This window comes from Podarcis pityusensis (assembly GCF_964106645.2).
Source record: "Podarcis pityusensis genome assembly, chromosome: 7".
NCBI classification, from domain to species: domain Eukaryota; kingdom Metazoa; phylum Chordata; class Lepidosauria; order Squamata; family Lacertidae; genus Podarcis; species Podarcis pityusensis.
The window spans coordinates 79,541,883-79,556,626 of record NC_138031.1 but is presented as its reverse complement, the minus strand read 5'-3'; the positions used below and the strand labels follow the sequence as shown (position 1 = coordinate 79,556,626).

Below are 14,744 nucleotides of genomic sequence, written 5' to 3'. Positions count from 1 at the left end.
TGGAGTCAGCAAGTGATGAAAGTCCTCAAGCCATCATTATGAATGAAACCAGGCTAAAGGCAAAGATGCCACTTTTAGGAAGAATCTATGCTAAGCAGAAACAGTAAATGTTGGCGAAAATGAGGTTGTAACACATTTGACCCTGGTGCAAATCCTTTTTTAAAACAAAACAAAACACCAATTTATTTCAACAGAGATATGGGAGAGGTGGGCATCAGGCTAACTATAACTTTCAATATAACTATACTACAAAAAGTATCACTGATTCAAATACTTTTGTGAGAATGTGACCGTTCCCAGGAGGTATGGCTTGTTGTAGTCCAACCAATCAAGGAAACATTACTTTAATAACAATACACATATCTGTAATGAGAGGTAATACACATATGATCAAGAAATTATTATTACAGTGCTCACCTGCCTCCCCCATGCTCTGGAAATAGCTATATGAACAATAGTTCTGAGGTTACCTTTTCCTCTACCTGCCTGTAACTAAAAGCTTTATGTAAGGTGATATCAAAAAAGTTTAAGGTACTTCCACAACAGAGAGAAATATGAAATTTGGTACACAGCCCAATGACAGAATAAAAAGTCCCCCCCCCCAAAAAAAAACCTCAGTTCATGAAGTGTGCCTCACAAAAAGGCAACAAAGAAGAAGAAGAAGAAGAAGAAGAAGAGGAGGAGGAGTTGGAGTTTGGATTTGATATCCCACTTTATCACTACCCTAAGGAGTCTCAAAGCGGCTAACATTCTCCTTTCCCTTCCTCTCCCACAACAAACACTCTGTGAGGTGAGTGTGGCTGAGAGACTTCAGAGAAGTGTTACTAGCCCAAGGTCACCCAGCAGCTGCATGTGGAGGAGCAGGGAATCGAACCCGGTTCACCAGATTACAAGACTACCGCCCTTAACCACTACTCCACACTGGCACGGAGTAAGCCACAGCACAGATAGGAAGTTCTCCTGGAGTTCTCCATAAAGAAAAAGGCAGCTCAGAATTTCAACAGTGGTTTAGCATACATATGTTGTACAACACACATACGCACATGTTTTAAACAACTAATTCTCTTACCTCAGCTTTTATTTTATTGTCTCCAAAGCAGAGGTGCTGTAAGTAGGCAGCAGCGTTGGATTGTACTGAGGGGAACTGATGCTGTAACATCTGAATGACTTCTGGAAGTTCCGGGTCTCTCCATCCAAACTCTCTGTGCACAAAGAAACAAGAAGGGATTTAGCAGTTGCTCTAATGACGACAGCAGCACCTATACTTGTTCATGCCCATAGTTTTAATGCACCAAGCTCAGGAAATGTGTAGGGTTTTTTGTTGTTGGTATCACTGCCATAATGAAGGTAGACGGTAACCAGTATCATGACTACCCAGAAATTTGAAAACCACTGTGATTAGAGAAAGGTAACTTTGGCTAGATTAGTTTTCTCAAAGTTCTATTATTCAAAAATAATAGAAATGAAATGCACTATAGGAAGCCCTGATAAAGATTAAGAAAACAAAAAAACATACAGAAACACAGCCATTATGCACAACCATGCTTTCTCACTGACGATGAACAGAGCCTATCCCAAGTACCAGATCTGGGCTGGGAGTTGGGAGAGAAGCAGTATCAGAGGATGGGCATTACCTAAAGCGCTCCACAGGACTGCAACAAAGAACTTGAGCTAACTGTGGGATGCCAGTTCTCCTTAGTTCAGAGCCTTGAGACTGGCACTATGCTTACCAACATGCAAAATCCTCATGCTCCTTATCTTAAATTAGATTGGACCAATGCAGTGTTCTTACAGGAAAATGTCCCAGGGTTGAATCAAGTTTGGAAACGCATCCAAGTTACAAATGTGCTCACTGTTTTGTCACATTATCTACCTGGATGCACCATGAGCACTTGGTACACTTCATGACTTCTTGTGTGCCAACCTATGCTCAATATCCATATTTCTACATCACAAGCCACAACCAAACACTTCATCCCCACCACCATTTGCTTGTTATTTGTGTTATAACCCCACCCCTCACTACCTCTAGAGAGGAGGAAGGGGACATGAACATGGCACTGAGCCACAACGAAGGATGGAGCAATTGTCAAGAAGCAGCACAAAATCAAAAGTAGGTGAAGCATCTATCAGAACCTGATCTATCACTAACCTCCAGCTGCACCCAGAAGTGAGAGCTGTCAAAACGTGTCTGCTTGAGAAATGGGTTTATGTCCATGGATATGTGCAAACTCCCAAACTATGAAAACCAGGAAATAAGTTCAGAGGATGATGACTGTCTGAGGAAGAGTTGGACGGTTACTGCAACAACTAATTTGAAGATGAGCATGCAAGACCAAAGGTGCTCAGGACAAAGGGCTGGAACCTGACTTAGTCATAATTAGAACAGAACCCCCTGAAAGCAACTGGACCCAAGTTAGTCAGAACTACAATTCTGTTAATTTTAATGTGTCTACTAAGTTTGGACCCAGCACAATATAACTAAACTTCTATTTCAACAACCCAAATGGATAAGCGTCCTTCAGAATTGCTATAAAGGCTGTTAATTTTTGCTTGCGTGGGATGTTGAATGGGGAGTTTAGAACAAGTATATCAAAGCAAACCTATAGGGTCATATTGAGTGTTGCTGTTCCCTTAGTGCAGCAGACTTCTACAACATAGGGGGTTAGATTAGATGACCCTTGTGGCCCCTTCATTCCCATCCTCTTCCCTTCCAAGCACCTCATAATCTGCTCCAGAAGGTTGGAGGATGCCTCTGAGCAGTTTTTGAGGGCGTGCGGGGAGAGGAGGGGAAGGAGAAGTCCTGTTACATGAACAGAATTCTGCATGCACAGAGTTGGATACAACCCAGAACATTCTATTAGTGCCTGTATTAATGCTTGGCCTCTAGAAAAATGTATATGAACAATATGTATCTCTTTTTTTGAAGAAATCAAAAGTAACCGGACTGCAGAAAATTCTTAAATCTCCTTTGCTTAAAAGGATGAGATATGTATTTGACTCACATTAAATTTAATCATTTCTCATGTTTTCTATCACAGAGTTATATTTGCACTTCTGGTTATCTTCCACCAAACATCCATCTCCCAAAATATTTATCAACAGCAATCACACATAAAGAAATCATGACTAAATAAAGCTAATGGGGCGTGTGGTTAAAGTTGCGATTACATACAAAACTGCATGATTGCTGCAAATCTGCTGCCTGTTTTCCTACTCCTGAGGTACAGAACTTTCCAGAAATAACAGTCAACATTATTCACCACAAGGACTAACTGGCTACTCAGGTTGACAACTGTTCTGTTGTTATATTCTTACCAGAGATGAAATTTCAGGCCAAGTTTTCAGTCTGAATATTCTGCTTCAATGCAATTACTTAGATTTCTCCATGGCTATGTACACATTAGCGGCTGAAAACGCAGTGAGGTGGTTCTCCTCCACTGAGTTTCAAGTTGTTGTACACACCAGAGAGGCGGTCACCAACTCCTCCAACCCCTTTTCACGATCCTGTCACCTGCGCCTGAGCTGTCATCCACACACGTACAATGACTTTCTGAAATGTACACACCTCAGCTTAACTGCAAAGTGAATGTGGCTTAAGTTTTCCTTTCGGTTTGAAGTTTAAGTTACAGATAGGTAGCCGTGTTGGTCTGCCATAGTCAAAATAAAAAATATTCCTTCTAGTAGCACCTTAAAGACCAACTAAGTTAGTTATTGGTATGAGCTTTCGTGTGCATGCACACTTCTTCAGATACACTGAAACAGAAGTTGCCAGATCCTTCTATATAGTGAGAAGGTGGGGAGGGGTATTACTCAGAAGGGTGGTGGGAATGGGTGATTGGCAGATAGCTGGGATGAGTCTGTTGACGACTCTTAACGACTGCAATAGGTCTTACAGGAAAAGGCAATGGAGAGACCTGGTTTGAACAAAGACATTGGATTCTTATCTCATTATACATGACTAAGCCATTTCTCACCTTCTCACCCCTTGCCTTTTCCTGTACTAGAAGGAATATTTTTTATTTTGAAGTTTAGTTTGAGGGAAAGTGCATCAAAACCAGCAGTATTTCTCAAGAAACTACAGGAAAGCTCTGCATCATCGATTGAAAAGCCAGCAGCGAGAGCGCACTGGAGCCAGAGTAAATGGGCATGCGTACACAGTCTGTGTCTCTACTAAACAGTGATTTTAACAGCTGACAGATTTTGCGTTTCAATACGAGTTTAGTCTAAATGAACTGACAACTTGCGAACTCCTACTGCATGAGTAACTCATACATCTGCATCTCTTTAAATAGAGGAAATGAAGTGGCAGTTTCAACCATGAATGTTTAATTAAAGCTGAGTAGTAGAACCACTGTTACATACACATACATCTTTATTTTCCATTCTGTTTTATTTTAAAGCAACACCTACAATTTAATTTTGTTGTCTTTCCTCACACTGGTGTGTTTTAGCCTCAGAACAACCCTGTGTGGAAGGTTAGCCATGGAGGACTCAAAGTGGCAATGTAATATCTGAAAATAACATACTGATGCACGTTCATGGTTAACTGGGTTCCTCGCTTTAAACCCCAATAATCTAGTCACTTCACCATGCTAGTGAGCTCTTCCTGTCAACATGTTGCTAGACTCCAACCCAGAATGTACAAAAATTGGTCCAGTGGCCATTTAATGTATCTTTTGACAGGCTTAAAGTACCTGGTAAATTTGCATGAAACTACAAAAACTTGGCACTTAAACTATTTTTTAAAATGTGGTTGTACCAATTGGGTTGGAGCCATAGAAATGCATGTATAATATAGGGCTGGTGAAAGGTGGCCATCCCCTCCAAAAAAACCCACCCTGGAGAAAGGTAGGGGACCCTCATGTATGGGATGGGCTTTGGCATGGTGGAAGACCAGGGTTTCTGGAAAATTGGTGGAGGCAACTACCATTAGCAGGAGTCATCAGAAGAGACTGTCTCTGTCTGATTTTCGGGGGGGGGACCTTTCCCTCAGACCCCTATTTCAAAGTCTACCCCATTCAGTAGAGCCCCTGAACCTCCTGGTTATTAGCTGTGAAGGCTGTGAAGTGGTCAAGTCAGCTTCTAACAGCCGCGTTAGACACTTCCCCCCCTTTGATCCAAAACATTTCGAAGAACCTTCATGTAAGTTACATACAATGTGATTTCTGTGTTAGCTGTTTCCGGGTTACTGAGGGAATAAAAGGAAGTGAACAGCAGGAGTACTTGCACAAGAAGTAGTACAGATAGTCAAATTCACAAATTTCATGTGGAGACATGAATGCAAGCCAAAGCTTTCCAAATGCATAGGACATCTCTTTGTTTTGAATTTTTAAAGAAGACCTGTAGTATGCATTTCCTCTGTGCTGTTATGAGAAGAATTTCATAGAAAATGTTTATGCTTGCAATAAATCTGTTTTTATTCTAAAACATCAAAGCAGTTAAGAAACTGGTATGTGATTGCCGTTTTATAAGCAGATGCTCTGCAAAATTGTTAAAATTTGTTTTTAGCTGTTGTTAAATTTGCAGCTAAATGGCTTGATAAATATGTTGAATTAAGCCACTCTAATGACTCCCCCACACCCTAGGCATACAAGATTCTTATAATTTTTCTTTAAAAAATGTTTTAAAATAAAGATGGTGAGCATGAGCTAATGAGACTTAAGGGAATATTTCTTTGGAAAAGGACTATTTTCAAGTACTGCAAATATTGATTGCAATGGACTATTCTGGCTTGAATCCACTGTTTGCATGAGCAGAAGCCATTTGCTCAGCTACGCTTTCCCACCTCTCCAGTGCACTAAAAAACCTCTCTCAGAGGGTGGAAGACTATCAGGAAAGGACTGGGATATGATATGCTGGGGCTGTAGCAGGAAAGGAGAACTGGAGAAGACTGAGTGGAGGCAGTTTGCCTCTCAATCATTTCCTGAAGGTCTCCTAGTGTTTGGGGGAGGGGAGGGGGGGAGAGAGCATTTGTGTATATGTGTGTTTTCACGTGGGACGAGAAGTCTTGCAAATATCCGGTTTCGGGTCATACAAATTCTGGATCAAAGCCTCTGTTGAAACACAATACTCTTAACTTAATTTTGTTAAAGATCTAACAGAGACAGAATTCTATTGGATTATTGCTCAGTCCAGCATCACAGCAATTTTTCACGTTTAGTTTTTAGTGAATCGCGTTCAAGGTATATCTAACATTTGTCACTGACAGTTGTAGATACTATTTTTTTTTACTTAATACAAATTTACAGCGTGGGTGGCGCTGTGGTCTAAACCACTGATTGGCTTGCCAATCAGAAGGCCGGCGGTTCGAATCCCCATGATGGGGTGAGCTCCCGTTGCTCGGTCCCAACTCCTGCCAACCTAGCCATTCGAAAGCACATCAAAGTGCGCTGCTCTGGTTCGCCAGAAATGGCTTAGTCATGCTGGCCACACAACCCGGAAGCTGTACGCCGGCTCCCTCAGCCAATAAAGCGAGATGAGTGCCACAACCCCAGAGCCGTCCGCAACTGGACCTAACGGTCAGGGAAACGCTGTTTACCTTCCTGCCAGAGCAGTACCTATTTATCTACTTGTACTCTGACGTGCTTTCAAACGGCTAGGTTGGCAGGAGCTGGGACTGAGCAACGGGAGCTCACCCCGTCGCGGGGATTCGAACCGCTGACCTTCTGATTGGCAAGTCCTAGGCTCTGTGGTTTAACCACAGCATCACCCGCGTCCCTCCTATACCTTTACAAATTTACTAACATTACTCTCCAAAGCATGAGTTGCTCACCTGTGCTTAAAAAGGTACCAGGCATTTACAATAGCTGTTTATTTTCACTTTCTATATTCCATATTACCTCTTCATCATACTAACTGTCAACAGGTTAGGTCCAGTCCAAGATCTCTTGCCACCTAATGCGGAAAACCCAAAATGGAGTTTCCTCCTAAAAAACGAACTGGTTCTTTCCTGCTCCAAGTCTGCCACTTGACCCAACCATATGAATTTTCCTCATGGCATTGCCATCAGGGAGTATCCAAGCTTCAATCTGTAATCAGCCAAACATACGAAGAGACCTTATACAAAGAATTAGTTAACGTTTTCTCACGGGTCCGAATATAACACTGCTTGCCTCTGTTGCTTTACCATACAAAAAAATAAAAATAAAAATGTATACACTGTATCTGTAAGTAGAAATAAATGCTACAGAAAATGGCTATTTTGCAAGACTGATTGGCAATCGTGATTACAATGTGCATTGATTTAAATCAGTCATAACTGGGGGGGGGGGATAACTAGCTCTTCTAGAGCATCTGTTAAAAGTAAATAGCAGGAGCACATCTCAATAATTTAGAAATATTCGGACATTATCAACAGTGAATCTATTCATTTTCTACTCAGATGCATATTTTTAAAACAATAGTGATGAGGAAATAGTACCAACATCTCTGAGTAGAGAATAAACATACTATGTTAAGCAGAACCAAAAGAACATATAATCCGTGCTATTTAAGAAACCCATGGGTCTTCTAAATGTACAGAATTGTACAAAATTATAGAAAATGCTTTAGAAAATATAAGGCACTTCAGGGTGCAATGTGATCGAAAAGAAATGGATTTCTCTACTGGTGTTTTATTTATTAAATATGATTTAGTATAGGTAAATATAGGGACTTGGGTGGCGCTGTGGGTTAAACCACAGAGCCTAGGACTTGCCGATCAGAAGGTTGGCAGTTCGAATCCCCGCGACGGGGTGAGATTCCGTTGCTCGGTCCCTGCTCCTGCCAACCTAGCAGTTCGAAAGCACATCAAAGTGCAAGGAGATAAATAGGTACCGCTCTGGCGGGAAGGTAAACAGCATTTCCGTGTGCTGCTCTGGTTCGCCAGAAGTGGCTTAGTCATGCTGGCCACATGACCCGGAAACTGTACGCCGGCTCCCTCGGCCAGTAAAGCGAGATGAGCGCCGCAACCCCAGAGTCGGCCACGACTGGACCTAATGGTCAGGGGCCCCTTTACCTTATTATAGGTAAATGTTATGAACTTACCAATTTGTTTATACTATGGTGGGGAGAGACGTGTTACACTCAAGTCCTGCTTGTGGGTTTTTACGTTCTTTGGTTTGTGGATTTTAGGCACTGAAATAATTTCTGTAATATCCACAGCCTTGTACTTGAACAACATTGCACTCCAGCTACTCAAGAGACACAGGCAAAATCATCCCCCTGTTCATTTCTGCTGCTTAATCATGTGAGCAATCCAAGAAAAAGGTTAGGGAGCTTAGCACTTTTAATTTTATTATCTTTTGGTGCAAGGTGTCAACTTTATGTTACCTCCTACAGAATCCCCACCACTTAAATGCATCTGCCTTTCTTATTCCTTTAATTTCCACAGCCTGCAATTTTTTATTTGTTTGCTTGTTCGTTACTGATTAGTCACTTTTAATATCCAAGCTTCCACAGATCAACAGAAAGCAAATAGGGCTTCAGACAGACTATGAAGCACTGAGTGGATACAGACTAATAGATGCCTTTCCCTCTTCACCGATTACCACACAGTAGCTGGGTTCAGGCTATGGGACAAACAGACCAGAAGACTTAAATGTGAAAGTCAAGCAAATATTATTTTTTAAAAAACATATTCATGATATCATGATAGTATTATTTGTAGGTCAGATACTAAAGGAAGGTTTATTTGCTTCAAAATGTTGCAACTACTATAAAGAGGTACTTTACAAATCTAAACCAACAGACGGTCACCCTTTTCTTCTCCCCCCCCCCAGTCCCTTTTTACGGGCTTTTAACTAGGTCCCAATGAGTTCAAATGGAATGGCAAATAAAGGACCTACTACAATCTGACTCTAAAAGCAAATCTCACAATCACCTCTTCAGCAACTATAGGTCAGGTGTTTTTTGGCAGCTTCAAAGTCACCTCTGTCATGTATCTTCCAGGCCATAGTTAGAAGCACCCTTGGAGAACACCCTTTATTCAGTTCACTATTTACCAAAGACCTTTTAAAAACAGAAAATAATAATAGTAATAATAATAATAATAATAATAATAATAATAATAAATTTATTATTTATACCCCGCCCATCTGGCTGGGCTTCCCCAGCCACTCTGGGCAGCTTCCAACAAAATATTAAAAACATTAAAAGCTTCCCTAAACTGGGCTGCCTTCAGATTTCTTCTAAAAGATGGTGTTCCACAGGGCGGGTGCCACTACCGAGAAGGCCCTCTGCCTGGTTCCCTGTAACTTGGCTTCTCGCAGTGAGGGAACCGCCAGAAGGCCCTTTGTGCTGGACCTAAGTGTCTGGGTAGAACGATGGGGGTGGAGACGCTCCTTCAGGCATACTGGACCGAGGCGCGCGCTCTCTCTCTCTCTCTCTCTGTGTATATATATAAATTGGAGTGGGGAGCTCGGGAACATCAGAGGATCATTCAGAGCTCCTGCTGATACTCCAGATTTTTTTGGGGGTGGGGGGATTTATCCTGCAACTTCATTTGTGTGGGAAATACCAGCTTAAGTCCTTAGGATATGATTCTTGGAATCACTGGCCGTGCTGGAGGCCAAATGGTGAACTGTGACCTGAGATGTTTTGTTAAATTGCTGCTTTTACGTCCGTTTATGACTGCATATTGACGTCTTCTGTTATCTATAGTTCTGTACTGCAAGATGCCTTGAGTGCACGTCACAAAAAGGCAGACTACAAATAACAAAAAATATAAGCAAAGCAAAAACAAACGAACACCCAGCCAACACACCTGTAAGCGCAAGACGGAGTATTCCAGCTGCCAGTAACCTATCCCTAAAAGGAGTGAATGCAGGAGAGATTCACAAATTAAAGGGCATCATGGTAACTAGTTGTGTTTTACACAGGGCTTCAGTGTTGTAGAGTCCTAAAATGGCCAGCCATCTGAATGTTTTTTGACACCCAGTGCCAGATTTACGTATAAGCTAAACAAGCTTATAGGTTAGGGCCCCACTCTCTTGGGAAAAAACCCCCTGGGTGTACATTTCCAAAGTATAACATAAAAAGCAAATAAAATAAAACCTACATACAGCAACAGTTTTTTGTGTTGTGTAGTTTCCTAAGATGTAAGCAATGGGCCCTGCCTGCTATATAAAGGGCCCCATTACCTTCAGTAGCTTAGGGTCTCATCAAACCTTAATCTGGCCCTGGAGCCACCATATAGATGCTAGCATCGCTGACACCAATCCAGCACATCCACAAAGTGCTGACCTGACTACGTCCCTGCCCAGCCCAATACATGGCTCTGTCCTTGCCCCATTCACTGGCATCACAAGCGTTAAAATATTACAAAGCCAATTGTTATCTCATTTGTTAGATGCCCACCACCGGAAAGTTGTGAGGCGTCTTACAATTAAAAATGTATGAAAGACCAAAGACACGAAACTCTAAATTAATCACAGTCTAATTCTGAGAGACAGAAGCGGGCCTCAGTGATGCAACATAACACCATAAACTTGAGCAAGATTCAGATGCTACTATGAACACAGATGACACTGAGCTAATTGGGAACGAGTACTTAAAATTCCTGTTACAAGGCTATGCTTTTGATGCTAATTCTTATGATATATTTGAGTTTCAGGATGAGTGTTTTTATAATCATCTTGACAGAAGGTATCAACCATGTTCTCCAGCTCATGGAAGTATACTTTGATCTAATCTTCTTCACTGGATTCGACCCAATGATTTGGGGGGGGGGGGGAGAGAGAGGAAAAGTTCAGCTTTCGGGGGGCAAAGTTATTGAACTTTTTTTAGTTTTGCCCAAAGTTGTGGAGATACTGTTTTTTTGGAAATAACCAACATTTAGACATTTAGCCGATTTCTGTAGTATTCCATGTATGTCTGGGACATTCCAGACGTGGCAAGCCTAAGATATAGCTCAGTAGGGGAGCATATGATTTGCACCCAGTTAAAAAGTGATTTGGTAGCTGATGATGTGGAAGACTTTTGCTTCAGACCCTGAGGAGCCGCTCTCAGAGTAAACAGAACTTAGCTAGATTGACAGAGTAGTCTGATTCAATATTAGGCAGCTTACTATGTTACACTGATTGTATAATGTATTTACATGTATTCGCGCCTCATTCTTCAACCCTGAAGGGTTTCCAGAGTGCCGCACAGTGAATTTGAAACAAGTAATCATCAACATTGAAACTTCAGTGCATTGAATATGGTAAAAGTCAAGTAAGTATACATACATATATAATTTTATTGATATGCGGCCTTTCCATAGTTCAAACCATGCTCAATGCGGCTTATGACATGACAAAAATACACAATTACAACAACAAAAGTAGCCATAAATAAAACATCAAAAAATGCACCAACCAAACAATTTACACAAAAATCATAATTAAGATCTACAATAAAGATACAAAAAATTATGCCTATAACATCAACAATCCCCAGCTAAACAATACCCCAAAGTACACGAATAGCACTCCAGATTCAACATAAGAATCTTACAGCTAAAGCCAAATCTCTCTATTTCTTTCTTTTGCTAAGGAAACATTCTCACTGGAGTAACAGCAGCCATCTACCATATGCCTAGAAACTGAGAAGAAGAAATTGCTCATTTCCCTGCAACTCTCCCCTTTCTGAGTCAAGTGTTATGCACCAAAATGAGAGAAGACACTTGACGGTCAAAAGCGAGAAAATGAAGTCAGTAAAGTTATGTTCGACGTTCTGCCCCAACTCTTTCCACTGAAAGCTGGTCTTAGTAGGGAACTGTTTAAGGAAGGATAACAGACCCAGCATGCCTCATTGTCGGCAAAGGCGAATTACTTTTAACAGCATGTTTTCGTAAGTGCCACTGAAGCCGTTTCCTTCTGCTAGAGGCACACCTGTGAATACTAGACAGCACAAGTGTTGACTGAGTGCGCAGCTCAACTATATGTGTACACAGATTGTATATTCATTGAATGTAACCACATGTGGACTCCCCTGTAGCTGGGTGGTCATTGAGCATATTGACATAAGTGGCCAACCTGCAACGGGGTAACAGAGCTCTAACTGCTAGCCAAGATAAGAAGATTCCTTCCTTACTGCCTGCTCTTAAGCTAACTTGCTATCTGCTCGAGATTCAAACTATACCGAGACACAGAGTGGGGGCTGTTGAAGGGTTGTGGTGTGCACTGACTTGACAATAATAACTTCAGAGTGACACCACTGGTATGGATTAAGACCGCAATACTGCAGCACTGTAGCAACTGGAGTGAATATTCCCAATGAAATTTAAATATGATTAGCGTGTAAAGCATGCAACCTCCCTTTCGTATTTTGGCAGGTGAGTGTACAATGTTTGAAAGAAAGATTAAAACACGAATAAAAACGTGAAAAGCCCCCCCCCCCGCAGAATTACCAGCAATTTGTTGGTCGCCTGCAGTGCTGTGGGAGAAGCATTTATCTTCATTTGCATAGGATTCTGCCGTTAACTGCTTCAGAGAGGAACTGCTATAAACAAACATGTGCGTGTCGCATTTTAAAGAGCGTATGTCTCACCATTTGGCATCCTAAGGATACTTTTCCAACACCAGTTTTACGCTGAAGCTGTGAGGGCAGTTATGACAAAGGTCCCTTATTTTCAATTCTTGCAAGGGTTAATTTTCAATGTGTTAGTTTCTAGGGCTAATTTACGTTATTAGAGCAGAACATTCGCATCTGATCAAGCAGTTGGCATACAGAAACACAGACACCAACATCTACCCCTTTCCGGGCAATACTGCCTGCAAGCAACTTTGGAGAGAAGATTTATGTAGGAACCATATGTTGAAAAATGACACCAAACATTTATCATAAAAAGAAAAATGCTTCTAAGTCTGCTGTGACGAATGTATATTTTTTATGATGTGTTTTTTAAAACCTGCTTTTTTGTTATTTTGCTTTATTGTTAACGTGGTTTTTGCTAAGATTTATATTTTCGTAAGTTTAATTTTATCACAGAGAAGCAGGGCAAAAATAGGAATGCAGGGCAAAAGTATCAAAACAATTACAGTCATACAGGTTATGAACGCTGCGGGTTGCACGTATTCGGGTTGCGGACTGCGCTTAACCCGGAAGTACTGGAATGGGTTACTTCCGGGTTTCGGCGCTTGCGCATGCGCAGAAACACAAAATAATGTCACACGCATGCGCAGAAGCACCGGATAGCGTCACGCGCATGTGCAGCGCTTCAGGCTGCGGATTGCGAATGTGCCTCCTGAACAGATCACGTTCGCAACACGAGGTATGACTGTATTGAAAAGCTTTCCAAACCACAGTTCTTGCAGCTGCTTGATTATCTAGCATGTTCTAAAAGCATTAAAGCCATTTTTCCAACTGGCATAGCCTTTGGAAAAAGGAAAAGGAAAAAAAGAAAGAAAGGAAATTAAAAAGGTGCTAACCCACCCATGAGCGCTGCCAAAGTAGAAGAGCGTCGCACAAGTTTGCTTGTATTAAGAATGCAAGAAGAGTCCTGGTGGATCAGATCATAAAGCTAATTTAAGTCAGCTGGATATTTCTGGGAAGGCATAAAAGCAACACCCTTCATCTTTTATCCTCGACTACCTGACATTCACAGGTATACTGCCTCTAAACATGGAGGCTCTGATTATTAGAGCCACCACTGCTCCCTGTCCGGGGGAAGGGAAATACAGTCGTACCTTGGTTTTTGAACAGCTTAGTTCCTGAACGTTTTGGCTCCTGAACATCGCAAACCAGGAAGTGACTGTTCTGGTTTGCGAACTATTTCTGGAAGCTGGTGGGGCTTCTGCGGCTTCCGATTGGCTGCAAGAGCTTCCTGCAGCCAACCAGAAGCCATGATTTCCAAACGTTTTGGAAGTCGAACGGACTTCTGGAACAGATTCCGTTCAACTTCCAAGGTACAACTGTACTGGAATGATTACAACTTGCACACCGCCACACAGTAACCTATGTGCTGTTTGGTCAGTCCTTAGAGACATGGAATAACTCTGCATTTATTATTTCTAATTCTTAAACCACTTTGCATCAAGGGGCTTTGTCAGGGGGTAGCAAAAAGGATGGCTTTGCCATTCTTGCTAGGCATAAGTTGAGAATTAAACTGCTAAAGCCAATTCATCAAATTAGACTGAAAGCAATTGGCACAGAGTAAGCAAGAGACGCAGCATAATGATTAATAGAGTCTGAATCAGGCTTTGTTTTCAGAGCAGTTCCTTGTTCTCCTTTTTTTTTAAAAAAAAATAATAATTCTAATTTAGACTGCAAAGTGTGGGCCATTTAATTCCCAGTGGAAAATGAGGCTAGACTTAACGCCTCACAGAATGCAGGATCAATGTTTGAAATCCATGCTTCCGTTCTTTAATCTGCTTCATCAAAATAAGACTCGTGAAATATTATATGGCCATGAAAACATTAACGAAATATAAGCAGTTAAAGGGCTGTTTTCTCCTCCTTACGTTAAATCTTTCTACAGTGGTACCTCGCAAGACGAAAGAGTTTTTGTTTTTTTGAGTTGCTTCGCAAGACGAATTTCCCAATGGGCTTGCTTCGCAAGACGAAAACGCCTTGCAAGTTTGTTTCCTTTTTCTTAAAACCGTTAATACCTTGCTTCGCAAGACGAAAAGTTTGCAAGACAAAAAAACTCGCAGAACGAATTAATTTCATCTTGCGAGGCACCACTGTATTTTTATGTACATACCCTGCATCTTAGTAACCTAAACATGGCTATTTGAACATGCATGGGATATGGTCTATCTATCTGCAAACTGGAACAGACA

General features: G+C 41.5%; 1 protein-coding gene across 6 annotated transcripts in view; it reads right to left on the bottom strand.

The window, feature by feature from the left end:
* LOC308481901 (catenin delta-2) overlaps window positions 1–14,744 on the bottom strand; it is a 221,982-nt gene that overhangs the window by 121,165 nt on the left and 86,073 nt on the right. For all 6 annotated transcript variants that reach the window (XM_081014726.1, XM_081014729.1, XM_081014728.1 and 3 more), the window contains one exon: window positions 1,070–1,202. In XM_081014726.1, the coding sequence (XP_080870852.1) occupies window positions 1,070–1,202 (133 nt within the window). The remainder of the gene's footprint in view (window positions 1–1,069; window positions 1,203–14,744) is intronic.